At 40.9% G+C, this 19,764-nt stretch overlaps 1 protein-coding gene across 15 annotated transcripts in view; it reads right to left on the reverse strand.

Annotated features, from left to right (window-relative positions):
* The window catches only part of TENM2 (teneurin transmembrane protein 2), a 3,817,113-nt gene that overhangs the window by 183,595 nt on the left and 3,613,754 nt on the right, over positions 1-19,764 (reverse strand). For all 15 annotated transcript variants that reach the window (XM_074390353.1, XM_074390351.1, XM_074390352.1 and 12 more), the window contains one exon: positions 6,323-6,528. In XM_074390353.1, the coding sequence (XP_074246454.1) occupies positions 6,323-6,528 (206 nt within the window). The remainder of the gene's footprint in view (positions 1-6,322; positions 6,529-19,764) is intronic.

The following is a 19,764-nucleotide window of genomic DNA, read 5'->3' on the forward strand; positions in this document are numbered from 1 at the left end:
CTGTCTTTCTGAGTTCCATGAACTCAAGCCTTGTCCTTGAAAAACATCCACGGTGTCCTCCCATGCACCCTTCATCTGGTTCTCTCGGCAGACCCAAGCAACTCCTGAGATTTCTCCTTGCTCTGCTTGGTAGCTGTCCAGGAGGCTGCCCACTGACTCAGATGGCAGTTTCAGCTCCTTTCTCCCGTTAGGATGCCACCAGCTAACCAAAAAGGGCCTCTCGAGAAAGTCCTTTCCAAAAGCACTTTCAGTTCAATACAGAAGAAACCAAGATTCTCTTGGTTTCACACAATCGTTCTCTACACTTCGAGCTCATTTGGAAAGGAAAGTTCTGAAAAATATGCCTGTGAAGATCTAGCTTCTTCCAAAATGAAATGAAACTTCGTATGAGGGGCTTCTGCAAAGCACGATTTGATGTGCTATGCAAGCTGACAGCCAAACCCTGGCACTGCCTCCAATTTCAGCTCCACGTGAAAGGTGAGGCCCAGTGGAGCCTATCTGACTGGTCAATGGACACAGAGAGGGTAAAGAGAGAGTGGCAAGATGACAGAGCAGGGGTGCTCCAAACAACCAGGCACCCCAGTATCCCAGGAATGCAGTTAGTCCCATGTCTAATGGAAACCACGTGCAGGTTTGCTTACTTGGGCAAGAAAGAAGGGGGCAGGGAAAGACAGCGTTCGTTTTCAAATAAGGATCTGAAATGAAAAGGAATAAACCCGAGCTGGCAAAGACTGATACCACTAATCACCATCTATAAATCTGCTTTTACAAAACGTCATTAGGGGAATTCCGCTGATGAGGACAAATAGAAATGTTTGCTCAGCTCATTTTATCTTGGTCCACATATGCCCAATCTGCCATATTTGCATTTATTTGGTATGATCACGGGGCAATTTGTGGTCTCTTAAACCATTCCCTCCTATTGGCTAACGAGTTTAACGTGTGGATAATTTTACTTCCCATACCACAGATACCTCTCAGTCTAAAGCATCAGGGGGTGCCAGCGTCTGCTCCTGTCTTACCGCCATTCAATTCTTAGCACCTCTCTTTAATCAACTTGCTGGAGCTTTAAGCCCCATCATATACTTTTAAGTTGCCTCAGGAAGCCACGGAGCTCCTGGCTCCATCGTTCTGAGTCATGAAATAGGCATTTTAAATATTTGCTAAACAGGATTGTGGAGAAGGTGAAGTCCCGGCAGGGCTCCGAAGCGGTAACTGCATCTTGTTGTCTCCGGTTAATCACGTACCTAATTTGCCAATTATTGACTTGTTCTCGCAAAGGATTTTACTTGACTTGACATATCAGTAGCAATCAGTGATGGACTGTCAAGCAAACTTGCTCACTGCCTTAACCACCCAAGATTCTGACTTGCAGCAACAGCCTCTGAGATTTCTTTTGATGTCTTGCACTGAAGCCAGGTCATATTATTATTTTTCTTCAGTCTGTTACCTTTCTAGAACTGGGCTGAGCAAATCTGACAGAATTTGTAGGATTTCAGATATTTGGCAAGTTGCATTAGGCTTCCACTGGACATATACCATCCCCATAAGAATTCAAGTTGGTGGGTTAAGAATAACCTAGATTGATTAAAAAAAAAAAATCCGTCTGTGTCTTTAAAAATGCAATGCATGATGTCAAAACTGCTGCACTTAAAGCACAACATAATACCTACCTTTAAAACTGGCAAAGCCTTAGAAACGATAATATCACATTTATGCAAGTGTTCTAGTAAATAAAATGGGTGTTTCCACAAAGCAGGTGGTGAGTAGGAGTGTAATTGGTACCAATTTTCAGAAGGACAATTTGGCAATATAAATAAAATCCTTAAGGTTTATTTTCAAGAAAAGGATTGAGGATGTACCCAAGGCCCGCCACTAGGGCAGGCCCCATAACATTTTACGTTTAAGTCATTAGGAATCTTTATTGATATTTCTGGTGCTCCTTTCGGGGACACCATCAGATGGTACTTCCTCCTCCACTGAAGTTACCATGTGACTGCTTTGGTTAATATGAGAAGGGCTTAAATGATATGTGTGACTTCCAAGCAGAGTTCTGTAGGAACTGGTACACAATTCTCCATCTACTCCTTTCTTTGTTCCTGATAGTAGAAGCTCCATAGGTCTGTGTCCTTGAATGAAGTTGACATTGAGCAAAGTCCTCATTAACCTAAGAGGGACATGTGAAGTGGTTTTTTTTTTTTTTTTTTAACGGAGTCTTGTTTTGTCACCGGGCGCCAGGCTGGAGTGCAGTGGTGCAATCTCGGCTCACTGCAAACTCCGCCTCCCGGGTTCAAGCAATTCTCCTGCCTCAGCCTCCCAAGTAGCTGGGACTACAGGCACGTGCCACCACATCCAGCTAATTTTGTATTTTTAGTAGAGACGGGATTTCTCCATCTTGGCCAGGATGATCTCGATCTTTTGACCTCGTGATCCACCTGCCTCAGCTTCCCAAAGTGCTGGGATTACAGGCGTGAGCCACTGTGCCCGGCTGGGTTTTCTTTTAGCCTCAGCACTGTTAGCATTTGAGGTTAGCGTTAATTCTTTGTTGGGGATTCCCTGTGCACGGCAGGCAGGGTGTTTAGCAGCAAACTTGGCCTCTATCCATAGGTACTAGTAGCCACCTCCTTCCAGTGTGACAACCAGAACTATTTCCAGGCATTGTCAAATGTTTCCAGGGTGGGAGTAGGGGCAGGGCAGAATCACCCCTGTTTGAGAGCCTCTAATGGTGTAGCATAAACAAGAAAAAAAACAACAAAAACACCTTTGTTCTTTGAAGATACCATTAGTCTAAGTTTCTTTTTTTTTTTAATCACTGCAATGGATATGTTTTACTATAACAAAAGTAATATATAAACATTTAGCAAAAGGGGACTGCTTTATATTAGAAGTGTTTTTACTTTTTCATTCTGTTTCTCCGTTTCTAAAATTTTTCTGCAATGAAATGTGGTTTTCTTTAGAAAGAAGAAAAAACTAGAAAATTAATTTATTTAAAAAAATCTATATTTGCATAATTGTCTATCTATATACAGGATTTGCTAGGGCTCCACAGAAATTCTACGAATGATAGAACACTCACATATCACAGCTTTCTATTGTACTTTAGTTTACAAAGAGTTTTCCCAGCTCACCTTTGTTGTCATTGTATAACTACAAGCAAATACTGTAGATAGAAAAGGAAACTGAAGCTAAGAGAAGTTAAGGGACGTGCTCAAGGTCCCCTGGTTAATGTGCGGCAGAGTCTACATTCTGGACTTTTCCTCCTATGCCATGTTGTCTTTGTATCTTTATAAAAAGCCAGTTTCAAAAAGTCAACTGGGACAGACTCTGATTCTCGGGAAATTTAAGCAGGTATTTAATATCCTTGGACAAGGTTACTAAACCTTGTAGATTCTTGGTCAGGGCATGGCACTCAATAAAATTTAAACAACCATTTCATGTAGCACAGCCAGTAGAATATCATATTCTCCCCCCTCCCCACATCTTTCTCCTTCTCTTTTTCCAGCTCAAATGAGTCACCTTGGCTAGACTGCCAATCCCCATAGAACTTACGTTCCTTGATAGGATATACTAATAAAAATGAGAAATTCTATAATGGTTCGAGACATGAGTCAGTCGCCTATCCCCACAAAGATCTAAGCACCGCCTCCTCGACGAAATGTAGCCCATCAAATGAACAGGAATGCATGTGATGACAGCAAACGAATGTGAGAATACGTAGGGAGTCTTTTTCTTTCTTTCTTTTTTGAAAACAGCGCCCCTATATTGTACCTGTCTTGTGAATATCTAAGCCTCAGCACAGTGTCTTGCTCACTTGACCCCTCAGCACACACTGAACTTTCAAATTGGCAGCTGGACTGAAACCTCAGCACACATCAGCCCATACCTATTCATTTCTCTTCCCTTGAAATGTGTGATGGGGCTGTCTCTGGAGTGAAGCTATTCTGAGAGGACAATCACTAGAACAATCACAGACTAGGCAGGAGATGGACAGTGCGGTGTAGCCACAAAGGAAGAAAAGACATTGTCATTGAGGATTTGAGTCTTGAATGTCAGAACGGCAGGGAAGCTGGGTAGAGTATGTTTCTGCCTGCTGTCCACTACCACTCAGTTACAGAGAGTTACCAACTTGACTTGCCATGACCATTGGCTTTTCCATGATTCTGGTTTCCTGGAACATGCAAGGGAAGGGGGCTAGTCGAGCTTTGGAGTAATGTGGGGAAGGAGTAGTTTTCTTAGCAAAGCTCCTGGCACCCAACTGGCTGAGAGGAAAGTTACGCTCAGCTATGCCCAGACACATGCTCATACTTACCTCAATAATGCCGGTAAGCAGATTTCACTATTGTAAATTCTTCATTTTGCTACAAGAGAATCAGTGGAGCCTGAAGGTCAAGGATACCACCTAACAATTTGCATAACTTCTCAGTGCAGCACCCTGCAGCCTGACCAGAAGCTACGGAAATGCCCCAGGGACTCCTTTCAGCTGAACTCCTCTCCTTGTCTTGATGAGACTGAATCTCTTTGAAGAGCAGATATGATTTCTGCACCGGAGTTCTGCTTGGTCAGGGACTATGTTAACTCAGCTCCAGATGATCAGTGCCTAGCCCTGTAAATATTTTTTCTGGATGGATGGATGGAGGACTCATTGATTACCACATTACATATTGGTCCCTATAGCACTGGCTGTGTATGAGCATAAAAACCTACACAGCTCTCCCTGCTCAAAAAAGAAATAGTCCTTTTAGTCCTTATATTGATGATTTTAGGCTGAAAAGATGGGATTGCAAATCAGTTTCACCTTGAGAGCCAATACCAGTCGATTGGTAGTGGCTGCCTTGAGAGTTATATGGGAGGTATGCGTGCACTGGGCTCAGTAAGGAAAAGTGCTGTCATACATTAGCAATGTCTGCAATGGGCTAAAGGTAAGGAAATGGCGACCTGACTACCTTCCATTTGCCATTTTTTTTTTTTTTTTTTTAAGCTGTAAGATCTTCCAATTGAATTTTCTAGATGAATTGCCTTTCCAACACATTTCAAAGTCAGCTTTGACTGGATATATGCATGTTTTGAGTTTTTTCCTAATGTACCTTATGTTCTTCCTGGATTTGAGGGCAAACCAGGCAGGAAAAACCCACTTGTTTTTTTTCACAGGATATACAATTCTTATTGGAAAAGAAAACCAAACTAGGTAGGTGTTAATTTACCCCAGGTGGTATGTATAATAATAGAACCTCTACCAGGACAAACTAAAGGAAGAATGAGAGGAAAAATAAGGAAATCCATAATGTAATCCAATCTCTTCATTTCCAACGCTGTGAACAATCTCACTTTCATGGTGCCAAGGACTTCCCAAGGAACTCAGTACAAGGGAGCCACAGAGAAACATCTGCTGAATTTTGGTTTATGTTACATCATTCTTTTCATATGTAGTGAGATGTCTCCTAGTGATATTTTAACAAATTAATCCAAACACCAGAACATCTGAACAGAAAGTACCCAGTGATTACCCTCTGGGTCTAGTAAAGGTTTTTTCATTAGGTCGGGATATTAGCATTTATTTTTTGGAGAAAAGGTTCATATGACACTATGAATAACTGTAAGGTAGTTTTTGTGATTTTACGGTGCCGTGGTTTGAGTGTATTCACTATATTGGATAAACCATCACAGGTATTTCATTTCACCACATTGCTATCACTACCCCCCAAAATCCCTGTGGCAGTCAGTTCTAATTCCCAGTTCTTGGCAACCACTAACCTCCTTTCTCTCTCTATGGATTTGCCAGTTCTGAACAATTCATATTTATGGAATCACGCAATAGGTGGCCTTTGTTCTGGCTTCTTTCACTTTGCGTAGTGTTTTTAAAGTTCACCCATGTAGTGGCAAGTAACAAGACTCCATTCCTTTCTACATCTGAATAATATTCCATTGCACGGCTACATCATATTTTGCTTACCCATTCACCAGCTGGACGTCTGGGTTGTTTCCACTGTTTGGCTATTGTGAACAAGGCTACGATGAACATTGATGTATGCGTTTTTATAAGAAAATGATGTCTTCACTTTTCTCTGGGTATGCACCCAGAAGTGGAATTCCTCCTTCATATGGTAATTCTATGTTTAACTTTAGGAAAAACTGTCTCTTTTCCACAACAGCTGCACCGTTTCACATTCCCACCAGCAATGTACAAAGCTTCTCATTTCTCCACATTCTCGCCAAAATTTTTATCGTCTATCTTTTAATTATAGGCATTGTGGTGGGTGTGAAGTGGCATATATATATATATATATATTTTTTAAATGCTTGGTTACATCAAACATGGTCATACCTGGGCATGAGATGGTGGAAGTCCTCTTCTTATGTAAACACCAAAGAGAGCGTCCTTCCCGAGGGAGATGTTAAACTTTAAGAACTGGGGCTGACTGATGTGAATTTGTGACCTCCAAAACACCCCTGGTGGGACTTCTTGTGTCACCCGCCGACCCACTTCTGCTTCACCACTGTCTATGCTGCTGTTTTTCAATGACCAGGGCACTGAAAAAAAAGGAATAAACACCAGTAAGTGAGGTGTATACATTAGCTGGCTGTATATTTCTGTTTAATTACATGCCAGAATTGTTTTTAAATATTAAGATTAAACTCCTGGCAAGTTTCCTTTTTAAGTCACAGCTAAAATATTTAGGTTTCAAATAACAAAGCTATAAATCTGCACCCCAGGGCATCTGAAATCTTGGCACAATGCTTTCTAAAATTATGTGATTACTCTTTACTGATCAAATATAATCAGATCTGGAGTCTGATAAGGACATGTAAAGCTTCCAACCATCCCCAATGTGGCTAGGATATAAAAATTTTCAGCAGGGGAGGGGAGGGTGATGTCCATTTGGCACCAAATTTAATTCTTGTAGCCTTTCATTATTCTTTCCAGACACAAATATACTCTGACGTTTTCAACAAAAATCAGCCCAGAATAAATAAAACAACTCAGTAGAAAATGAAGACTTGAAAACTCAAGCAGACCTAATATTGAGTTAGATCTTTCTTTGAGTTAGAGGGAGAAGTCTAAGAACCACAGCGAACAACATCTCTCTTTCGTTGATATTAATGCATCTCTGTTGCATGATTTAAAATTGTTGATGTTGAAAATATTGGTTGCCTGCCATCAGCATCCTTCAGAACTTTAATGATAGAAATTCCAAAAATATCCATTTTTAAAGTGAGTTCTTAAAAATAATGAATCAGTCAGCACCTCCTAGACTTCCAAGTGTGGTTTTCCTTGCAACCACAGAATTGAGGAAGAACTGAGTGTGACTACCAGTTGCCCAAGAAAAACCAGTCAATCAATCTTTCAGAGCTTCGTTTTCCTTATCTCTAAAATGGGAGAAAACATCTCATAGTATAAAGGTCATTTGTGATTCCTTCAAATTGATTTTGAATTTGGTAAGAAATATAAAATATTCTTCTATACCCCTGAGAACTTCTGAACCAACTGAAATCAAACAGAAAGAGTGGAAGTCATTTTTGTTTTGAGGGGAATCTTTTCATTTCTGGAATGCCTGATCACTTTGGTGATCCTATAGATCCAAAAACTTTTTCAGCCTGATGGGTCCAGAATGCTCCCCTCAACATTCTGTGAAGGATTAACTCTTCTGAAAGTATTTATCTATTATCTGGCCACCAGATATCACAAAGGTTTTGGATGATCAGGAGAAATGATAAAATTGCTAAAGATTGGCCAAGAGGTGAGTGAACCTGTCTGACTCTGTCTCTTGGTCCCAGTTTCTCTATCTGTAAAATGGAGAGAGGACACTTTTGGTTCTCAGAAGGTCTTTCATGTCTAAATTAGAAAAGAAAAACCGCAGAGTGATTTGAAGATATAAAATTTTTCCCTCTTATTTTCTTTAACATGTGAGGTGATTGATTTTTATGCAGCTCAATAAAAAGCCAGCAGGGGCTTTAAATGAAGCAAGAGAAACACTCATTTGGATCTTAAAAATAGCCCTTTGACCTCTAGGATAATAAAAATAGGGAGTGGAGTCCTAAAGAAAGTTTGAAAGCCTCCTTCACATCTCATCTTATAAGGAAAATTAACAGCCAGAAGTCCTGAGTGGTTCAGACCTTTAGATGAGGACTAGATTTATTTATCAAATATTCTGAATTTTTGTTTTGTTTTGTTTGTTTTTTGAGACAGGGTCTCACTCTGTTGCCTGTGCAGTGGTGACATCTCAGCTCACTGCAGCCTTGACCTCCTGGGCTCAAGTGATCCTCCTGCCTCAGCCTCCTCAAGTAGCTGGTACTATAGGCATGTACCACCACGCCTGTCTGCTTAATTTTTTTTTTTTTTTTTTTTGGTGGTTGTTGTTAGAGACAACGTCTCACTATGTTGCCCAGGTGCTGGTCTCAGACTCTTGGGCTCAAGTGATCTTCCTGCTTTAGCCTCCCAAAATACTGGGATGACCTGTGTGAGCCACCATACCCAGCATGAACTTTTAAATGTTGGCTAACTTTCTAATGGATACTGATTACTGACCTGCAGTGGGAGGAATACAGCATCATGTTTAAAAGCAGAGACCCTGGGCTGAAATTACCATGGCTCAAATCCTAACTTTGATACTGGCTAAGTGTCTCAACTTGCCGTACTTCAGTCTTCTCATATGTATAGATGGTACACTATTTATTTCACAGGACGGTTACAAGGTTTTAATGAGTTTAGTCTGTGTAAAGCTCTTAGAATAATTTCTGGCACAAAATAAGTATTACTACCTGTTGGTCCCTAAGCCTAAAACGAGTGTTGTTTATTTGGGGGTTTTGCTGAAATAATGGCATGTCCGGGGGGAAACACTTGTTATCACAAGTAGATCAGGAGCTCTCATGACTATAAACTGGAAAGCAAATTTTACTTTAAAATGCTGCATTTGACACCCCTTTCTTGGGGAGGGGATATAATAAAAAGGGCCCAATAAGGGAGAGACATAGTAAGAAAGCCACCTGGGGAAGAAGAGTGTGTGGGTGAGCCTCTGATAGGTACCAAAAGGAATCCCAGCAATCACAGCACGGCAACAAGTTAAAAGCATTATACATAAAAAAGAAAATTTTAAAAACATGATTCATCTTTAACTTAATAAGCTGGGCTTTCCTTTATGTGTGCTGGGCTTTCTGGGGTTGCTGGGTTAATGACAGGATATGAAAAAGAGGCAGGAAATCAGCACCCACGAGTGCTCTAATCTACTGTGGAAACCAAAATGGATTGTAATGTCAAGCCAGATGCAGATGCTGGACATGTGCAAGGGAGCTTGCTTCTAGAGAGCAGCTGCTCTGGAGAAATTCAGACAAGGAGCCCTAAAGCTTTGTCTCTTCTAGCAGGAGGGTCCGAGAGCAGCTGCTCTGGAGAAATTCAGACAAGGAGCCCTAAAGCTTTGTCTCTTCTAGCAGGAGGGTCCTCTTCCTTTACGAGACCCTGGCTTCAGGACACCGAGTAAATAAGCTGCCACTACCAGCCAGTACAGGCTAGCTCCTCAGTAGTCACAGCGCCCCCTAGGGTTTAGATCCTCTCTTCTCTATCCCATTCACTAAATAAGGGAGTGCACTTGAGGGATGAATTATAGAAGTCAGACACAACTGGGTTCGAATCCTGACTCTGCTTCTTTCATGCTGTGTGACCTTTAGCAATTTGCTTCCCTCTCTGGATTTCCAGTTTTTTTTTTTTTTTTTTTTTTTTTTGTAAAATGGGAACAATAGTTCTAACTGCCTTGGAGGGTGTAACAAGTAGAAGTACACAAAAGTGAGATTAGTACAGTGCCTAGCATGAAATAATAGCAAAATGATTGATAAGTTCTTACGTGAAATGAATAAAAGTATGAAAAATAACATGGGAAAGCATCTGACTTTCTTTGCAGAGTAAGAAATTCTCTAAAAGGCAGAAGATAGTATGTGCACATGTAATATACATGAATGTCTATGTGTCTATTTGTATATATCTAGCTCTCTATCAAGAGTCCAATTCTTCTGGAGTAAACTAATTCTTCCAGCATAGATGGGAAGTCAGGGCCTGGTTCAGGTCAAGTGCACCTTCACACTAAAGCTCTACTTTCCTTTACAACACCACCTCCACCCCTGTCCTCAGCCAGACAAATTGTTTTCTCTGTGTTTGTATCACAATCACACTTTGGTGCAACCCATAGCAGCTGTTGTTAGGTATTGTACTTGATTTTGCATGCCTTCTAAGTCTCTGTCTTTGGACACTGTGCTCCCTGAGGTCAGGCAGAGATGTAGATTCATCTCTGGGTTCTCTAAGCTCTGCACCTGGCAATTTTAAGTGATCCATAAATGTTTATTGAACTGGATCAAACTCTCCAAACCCATCTGGTGGGGTATTGTAACCAAACCCCTGTGATGACAGGGCAAAGTGAGAGCCTTAACAAAGATTTACTTTGAAAATCTACATGTGTAAGGAAAATGGATGTGCTGTGGTCAAGAATAGGCCTAGGCAGACATCCAGTCCAGCATGACTCAGCAAGTTTGGAGCACAGGCGCGCAACTCTGCTTATTGTGTAACCACGCCATGTGAGGCGCATTAGGTAACCACTCATGTGAGCTCATGCTTGGCTGGGAGCCACTATTGTCTGTAAAAGGTATAAGTGCCTTGCTGATGCTGTACATACAGCTTGCACCCAGGCTTGCACCCAGGCTTTCTCATGTCCAGGCTCACTTGCACCCAGGCTCACTCGTACCCAGAGAGAGAGAATAAAGCCATGTTGAAACTGTCTACAATTCACTGAGTGCTTTTTCAGCTACCCACCACTAACCCACGGACTCCCCTCAGACCTCAGTTAGAACCTGACAACATGTAAACTGAACTTTTATTTACTAAATAAAATAACCTTTTGGGAGCTCTATATGAAATTTACTATTTAAGGAACTTTCCTTGTGGATCCTTTTGAAGAGTCATGAGTAAATGTGTAATTTACTTTTCGTGTAAAATCTTACAATAAACAAACAAACCAGGAGAGGTGTGATACAGTGAAAAAATCCTTAGATTAAGAATGAAAAGTCAAGAGTCCTAGTCATGACTTAATGACTTTGAAATGTTTGTGGAAGGAACAAGTGTAAATGAATGATTCTGTTCAACTTCCATCCTTGTTATTAAGCAGCTAGCTAGTTTTAGGAAGGTATATTTTTCAAAGTCTCAATGTTCTTATCATATAAAAGTGGCTTGGACCCAAAGATATTTTAAATAGCATTCCTTATTAGCCTATTGTGGTCTGTAGAGTGGGTCAGGAGGATCATTGCTGGGTATATGCCATGAAGAACTGAGAGAGAGAGAGAAAGACAGACAGAGAGAGAGAGAAAGAGAGAGAGAGAGAGAGAGAGAGAGAGAGAGAGAGAGAGTGTGTGTGTGTGTTGGGGGAAGGGACAGGGGTGGGGGGTCATCAGGAGGGAGGAGGAATTATTAGAAAGCGTTTAGGCTTTGCTGATTAACAGGTGATTTCACTTTCACAGGCTCAATTCATTTAAAAGAAGATATCCATACTGTTAAACAAGCTAGTGTTTGCTTTCAAATTACGTTCTTCAGGTGTGGAAACGAATTACACTTTTGCAAACAGGGATTTTCACTTTTTACTCCATATATATGTACATATACATATTTTCACACACAGTCTTTCTATAGTCATGGTCACTTAACAACAGGGATATGTTCTGAGAAATGCATTCTTAGGCAATTTCATAGTTGTGTGAGTATACTCACGCAAACCTAGATGGGGTAGCTTACCACATACCTAGGCTATATGGCAGGCATCCCCAAACTATGGCCCGTGGGCTGCATGCGGCCCCCTGAGGCCATTTATCTGGCCCCCCGCCGCACTTCAGGAAGGGGCACCTCTTTCATTGGTGGTCAGTGAGAGGAGCACAGTATGTGGCGGCCCTCCAACGGTCTGAGGGACAGTGAACTGGCCCCCTGTGTAAAAAGTTTGGGGACGCCTGCTATATGGTATAGCCTATTGCTATAGCATGTTACTATATTGAATACTGTAGGCAACTGTAACTCAATGGCACTTGTGTATCTAAACGTATCTAAATATAGAAAAAAGAGAGTAAAAAATATGGTATGAGAGATAAAATAAAGAAGGGTGCACCTGTATAGAATATGTACCATCAATGGAATTTGCAAGACTGGAAGTTGCTTTGGTTGAGTCAGTATGAGTGGTGAGTGAATATGAAGGCCTAGGACATCACTGTACACTACTTCTGAGTTTGTAAATACTATAGACTTAGGCTACACTAAGTTCATAAAAAAAGTAATTACACTATAACATTATGACCACTAAAATGTCGCTAGGTTATAGGAATGTTTCAGCTCCATTATAACCTTATGAGACCACTGCTGAATTTGTGGTCAATCATTGACTGAAACGATGTTTTGCCATGCATGACTGCAATTTATAGACCTTATTCATATTTGTCGATTATTACAGAAATATTCATTATAGCAAAAGAAAAAAGTTTCAAAATGTACTTTAAAAAAATCTTAAAAATGAGTGTGTATTGTATTGTAATTTTAAAAGCGATGAAAAAAGAGAAAAATGTACAAATACCGCCTCCAAAGAGATGAAAAGAAAAGGTGTTTTTTTGTAAATTGCTACAACCAGCATGGGAAACCATCTCAGCGACTCTATTCCTGGAGGTCAAATCCCTGGGCTGATGTCCAGGAGTATAGATTTCTGTTGTTCTCTAGGTCAAAGAGAACAGCATCAAAGCCAGGCTGAGTCCCATGAAGGAGGAGTTGAAGCTGGGCTTCCCTGAGCCATGCCAGCTGTTCCAGGACTACTGATTTGCCCAGTCCCTCACAAGGCACCACTGAGAGGCAGGCAGCAAGGAAACAAAGTAATTAAGGTTTCTGTCTTTACCTTAAAGTGTCTAATGCCTAGCTAGACATTTTAAGGTCTAGTTGAATATCCCACTGAGGAGTTCTATGACCTTAAGGAGGCAACGTTGCCCAGTGAAGTCAGTCAGTCTGGGTTTGAATCCTAGCTCTGAAAGCTACCAGCTGTGTGCCTTTGGGCTAATCACCAGCCATCTCTGAGCTTGTCTACTCATCTATATGTTGGGGTGCTTCTGCATGTTGTATGCAACTTGCAGGTGCTTTGATATCTTTCTATCCTGTCTGTCGTGGTGCTACCTAAAATCAGCTGTAACTACTTTTTTCAGATGTGGGGTGGGGGGGTGGTAAATTTGTGATGGCCTAATAAGACATATAGGTTGCCTACTGTAGGCACCATTAATGAAAGAGTGCCAATGGGTGGAGCGGGCCTTAATAAAACAGGCATTTTCCAGAGTCAATATACAGTGAGTGGCCAGTACGTCCGCAGACTGGGAGGGGCAGATGACAGGTCACATGTATAAAGATACGATGATCTGAGGAAACTATCACGAGTTCTTTCTCTGCAAATTGCTGGTGTTGGTGTGTGGTCTAGCTGCTTCTCACACGGGCAACTCCATGCAGCCTGCTTTAGTGAAAGCAGCCAGATTTTATTTTTTTGACAATGATTAAGAAATGTCCTACGCAATGTCGGGTGGAGTATTCATTCATACTTTCATGCAATAAATATTTATCAGGCATTGACTATAATAGTAGGTAGTCTTTGGTCAACAACAGAGTTGGAGTGTGTGTTGTATTCGCATGATCTCTTATTCAGGCAGCCTGTAGGCCAGGGTCCTATGGATTCACTTTGAATTAGGGGCATCAAGAGAAGAGGCATGTAACAGCATCCTGTAATCATTCTGTGAAGGCCTCACCAGTATCCTTGGGTTTTAGACAATGACTGGGCCTGGAATCCTGGCACGCAGGACCCAGTCCGACTCATGTCTCCCAGAGCTGGGCTTCCATGCAAACCTTTCAGTCTATCCGAGAGCTGCCCAATGAAAAGTGTGTATGATGATCATTTTGCCGTAAGAAGCACATGCTTAAGGTACGATGGCTCCGGCTAGTTCATCTTGAGCTTAGAGATGAGATTTCTGGGTTTTCAGAGGCAACATTCTAATGATCAATTTTACAGGATAGTCTAACTCTATAACTCCACGGAAGACTGCTCATGTAAATGTGAAACTATTGCCTATTTCTGAAACATGTACCTCAAATTTCAACCAGTTAAATAAGACTGATGTTGAGCGAGACGACAGCTTTCCATAGTCACATTAGGAGCTAATCATTTCAGAAAATGTTGCCATAATTCATTTACAGAAACAGTGAAACTATTCCCCAAACAAGTGCTAAAGGGAATGGACTCAGAGTCATACCAGGAAAATGAGGCCTCATATTAATACCTCCTAACTTAACAGAACTCTGGAGGCACCTCAGCATAAATCTGCCTTGCAGATTATTCTGCCTCACATATTTTTATCTATTGCAAATAAAATGGAATTCAGAATATTGCTACAGTCATTACACCTCGTTTCCATTTATTTGGGAATCAGGACAACCATCTGAGGGTTCCGTTTAACCAACGGAAAAGTGAAAAGATTCTTCCAAGGACCTTATATTCACTGCCCAAGAATACAGCTCATCCGAGACATCAGCAGCCCATCAGCCTTCACCCTGCTGCTGGCTGGCTGGCTATATTTCAGGAATGTAATTCCATCCTTAAAGTCACTGCTTCTGTGATGGTGTTCACAACATCACACGATAATGACTTTTAGAAAATGTGTCAGCTCCTGGAACTACATGTGGCTTTTACAACTTTTGAAATTTCAGTTTGTTGCATTAGATAAAAAGAGTCAACTCTTTGCCATTAGGAATGTTAACAAGTATTCATACCCATGAATCTTCAGGTGAACTTGCTCCTGCATTAATATTTAGTTTAGTTTACTATTGACAGTGGATAAAATTTATTGCACGGCGGCTAATCACTATGTAATCCCCTGATACTCTTAAGATTTTTCCTGTTTTTCAGATGAGAGAACTGACGTTCATGGAAGATAAGTGACTTGCTTAGGGCCACACAGCTTTTTATTGAAAGATCTGTCATCAAAAGCCACATCTGACAGACACTAAAACTCACTTGGCTAACCCCTATGCTGACTGAACCCCTATTCAGGCCCACAGTCATCCCTTGATATTCACAGAGTATTGATTCCAGGATCTCTATGGATACCAAAATCTGTAAATGCTCAAGCCCCTTATATGAAATGGTATAATATTTTCACATAACCTATGTACATCCTCCTCTATATTTCAAATTATCTCTAGATTACTTATAATACCTAATACAAGGTAAATGCTATGTAAATAGTTGTTATACTATCATTTTCATTTGTATTTTTGGTATTATTATTATTCCAAATATTTTCAATCTGAGGTTGGTTGAATCTGTGGCTGTGGAACCTGGGGGTATGAAGGGCCAACTGTATACCAGAGTTACACCAGAGGCGCGTATTTGGAGACCACAGACTAGATATCTGGGTGTACAAGTCAACTCTGAAAGAGAAGTGTGGCCAATGACGATATGGGCAAATGCACGGACAGAGAAACTGGGTCTCATTATTAACGTCCACGTTAAGCTACCATGATGCTGTGTACAACATAAACTATGCAATTTAGAATGCAACTATGGGTGGCAATCAAAAGCAAAAGTCTACTAACGTGAGTGCATGTAAGCAGTACCCACCTGCGACAACGAAGAACAGCATGGCCTCCTAAATGAGGGGAGTCGTTGGGTTGGTACTTAGGATGTTGGTATATTTGCCAGTAAACGTGCAGTAATGGGGTGTTTGGCTCAAACATAATGACCCTTTGCCCTTCTGGGAATTTCACCGACTTTGGAAATGCCCATATAGGGAAGTGATCATTTTAAAACCCTGGGCTGTGTTCATTGAGAAGCTGATGGGAGCCAGAGGAAGAATTTACCAACCTCCCTGCTAATCTGGCTCCTAGTACCATGCATTAAGCCAACTAGTAAAAATCATTATGAAGTTTTTGCTGAAAGGGCAAGTGTAGAAAAACATGTTTCTAAACAGAATAACAGTCTTTGCCATTTTTCTCCAACTTGCATACCATCTGGAAATTCTAATTTTTTTTTTTCAAAGGGTAGGAAGGAAATGTGCTCCCGGCACAAATAAATGTTTACAGCTGAGTTATAAACTGAGAATGGTAGGGCTTAAAACAGACAGGCTGGCAGTGATGGAACTCAAGCTGCAGTGAGACAAATAATGCGATGTAAAGGGGGCCAACTTGGTGTAGACATTGGCGCTTTGGAATAGGAAGACTGGCTTCCCACTGACCTCATCAAGCCAACGTTGGGGAGGAAATTTTCGTCTGGCGTTTGGTTAATTCTTAGAAGGTAAAGGGAAAAGGTGAAGTGGTAGTATTGTCTATCTCAATATTCTGAAAGTAGTTTTCAACCTTTGTTTTATTTTTCATTTTTACATTTTAAAAAATAAACATGAGGTCTCGCTTTGTTGCCCAGGCTGGTCTCGACATCCTGGCCTTAAGTGATTCTCTCACTTTAGGACCCCAAAGTGCTGGGATTATAGGCATGAACCACTGCGCCTGGTTGGTCTTCACCTTTGGAAAATATAGCCTCTTGTAAGATGTGACAGGCCATGGAAACTTGTTAAATGGAACAGCTGAGAGATGTAATGATGACATCAGTGACAACAACTAAGATTCGTGGATCATTTATCACATGCCTGATGCCACGTGCAATGTTTTACAAGGGTCAACTCATTTATGATGGACAGCAAGCTTATGAGGGACTTGCATTTCACTGATGAGAAACTGGGGGCTCAGAGAGAATAAAGGACCTGCTTACAGTCATATAGTTGCTAAGTGATGGAGATGGTGTTTGTATTCACCAGACCATCTCCAAAAGCCTGTATTATAGAGCATCTTCCAGTGCAAAGTTACCAAGAATATATTATAACTAGTCCTTGGTCAAGAAGGAAGAAGTGATGTATTGGGAGTTTGATCTTCCTCTTCTGGTTTCCTGTAACTTGGATAGTTATGGGAAAAGTTCTAGAAAAGTGGAAATGGGGCTGGGAATGATTCAGAGCAGCCATCAAACTTTTTATTTTTATTTTTTAAAGGGTCAGATGGTAAATAGTCTAGGCTTTTTGGGCCATGTAGTCTCTGTGGCACCCACTCAGTTCCACTGCTGTATTCTGAAAGTAGCCACAGACAACAGGTAATAGTCATGGTAGTGTGCCACTAAAACTTGATTTATAAAAGCAGGCAGCTGGCGAGATTTGGTCTATGAGATGTAGTTTGCTGACCCCTGATATAGAGGGCAACTTGAATCTAAAATGAGTGATAGGTTTTGAGAATGATCCATGCAATTCTATACTTGAGAGTTTATTCTTTTGTAAAATCCGTGCACAAATTGGGTACATATAATGTGCCCTTTAAAAATCTCTTGTATACTTTCCCTGGGCCTGGCCAATCAAACTGGATTCCCTTATGTAATCTGACCAGGTCAGATATTGAATCGTCTTTCTCCAGGCTTATCTAATCCCAGATCTACAGAGAAAGTTCTCCATGCCCTTGTAATGAAGATGCATGAGTTCATTCCTTTTAACATAGAAATACACGCAAGATGGTGAGTGATTCTGGCAGACTGTCTGTTCCCTCTTCTTGATGCGAAAGCCAACAACTGTCCATGTTAAGGTTTAATTGAAGGAGAGCAGAGGAAAGAAAAATAAGGCTCGAACAACAACAAATGAAAAAGGGAAAGGCAAAGACCAAAGAATGTACTTTCCCAACTAATTAATCAAGTGCTTCGTTTCCACTAACATATCAGAGTGTGTAGGCTGCCCTGTCTATTAGACTTGGTCCCAAACCTGAAGAATGTAAATACTCCTAAAGACCAGGTAATGAAATCTCTATCGATGTGCCATCTTAGATGGGACTCACACGTCTGTGTTTTGCTTACATTTTAATTTGTTTCTGCTGGATACTTAGCCAGTAATTGCTTAATGAGATTATCCTCCTTGGCAATGTGTGGTGTAGCTTGATTAAAACATTGGAGTGAAGGAATATCGTATACCAAAAAAAACGGAGGGGGTGTTATTTAATTAACTTATTGCCAATATATCATGATTGTCTCTTTGAAACACTGGAAAAGTAGTCGATTAGAATTGATTCAGGTTATCTAAATGTATAGAATTGGGGAGTGGGGAGCAGGGAGGTCACTGGGTATAGAAATTCAAACCTACGGTCACTTTTGATAAAATAAATAGGCGCAGGTGAGAGACTGCAACACATTTTAGTCATTTTATAAGCCAAACCTTAAAACAACTTAAGAAGAGATCTGATCTGTCTGTAAGTTTCAAATTTTATTTCACCTCTAAGCAATTTTAAATTCTCACACTTTTTTCTTATTCTATCAATAAAATTCACTTCACAATGATTTGGCAAACATTTTGTCTGTCTCGGCTGGGCGCAGTGGCTCACACCTGTAATCCCAGCACTTTTGGGGGCCAAAGTGGGTGGATTGCCTGAGCTCAGGAGTTCGAAACCAGCCTATAGGCAACACAGTGAAACCTTGTGTCTACTAAAATACAAAAAATTAGCCGGGCGTGGAGGCATGGGGTTGCTACTCGGGAAGCTGAGGTAGGAGAATTGCTTGAACCCGGGAGGCGGAGGTTTCAGTGAGCTGAGATTGTGCCACTGCACTCCAGCCTGGTCAACAGAGCAAGACTCCATCTCAAACAAAACCAAACAACAAAACAAAACAAAAAAAATGGTCTGTTTCATAACTTATTTGGAAAATAATTGAACCAGTAATGATTTACACAATATTTTCAAAAGCATGTTGCCTATGAGGGGAAAAATTCTGGTCTTTCCAAAGACACAGTGGAAAGTGTTTCCTCATTTGCGAATTTAGAGACACATACTCTTGTGCTTTTAAGACTTGCTCTCTGGGTGTGGAATGCAAAAGGTGGTGGGGAGCAGAGGCAGAAATAGAGGCTTCCTCATAAAAGGGAGGAGTGCTTGATCTTGACCTTACTTTATGGAAGCCGGCAGAGGTCAGTGATTCCCACTTATGAAGGACACTGCTCAAAAAGCACTTGTATGCAACTTCAGAATGTATACACATATAAACAATGCCTCTGAACCAAATGATAGAATATGCATATTCATTTCATATGTGTACTCTGCATTATTCTGAAGGGATGAGGTTCTGACTTGTAGATGAAAGGACATTTATGGATAAAATGTGACAGAGACCCCATAAAGCAGGGTTTCCAAGGGCAACACTATTGTCATCTTAGAATGAGATAATTGTTCATCACAGGGGGCTGTCCTGTGTATTACAGGTTGTTTAACAGCATCTCTGACCCTATCCACTAGATGCCAGCCATGCCCACTCCAATTGCGACAATCAAAATAGTCTTCACACATTGCCAAATGTCCTCTAGGGGTGCAAAAAAAAAAGGTCTGGTTAAGAACCGTTGCCCTCGAGAAAACTGAAGGAGCAGACAGTGTCAAGTACTGGGGGTGACCAGGTTTCAAATCTGAGGTCAATAAATTTGGCTCTGGGCTTTTTGGTCAGTTAAGGCAAAATATTCTTTTCAGTTACAGGTCTAGTTTAACTTATCTGATAATGGAAAGCATATAATTTCATCCTCAGATAAAACTTTTTCATGCTTACTTAAAGGTAATTTAGTGTTACGATTATGACAGATGAGTACAGTGATTCTTAAAGACTGGATAAAAAGACAAAAAAAGTCATCCTCAAAGCATTAGGACAGCTCTGGGGAGGATAATTGAAGCAGCAT

Source organism: Saimiri boliviensis, chromosome 20 (assembly GCF_048565385.1).
Source record: "Saimiri boliviensis isolate mSaiBol1 chromosome 20, mSaiBol1.pri, whole genome shotgun sequence".
NCBI classification, from domain to species: Eukaryota; Metazoa; Chordata; class Mammalia; order Primates; family Cebidae; genus Saimiri; species Saimiri boliviensis.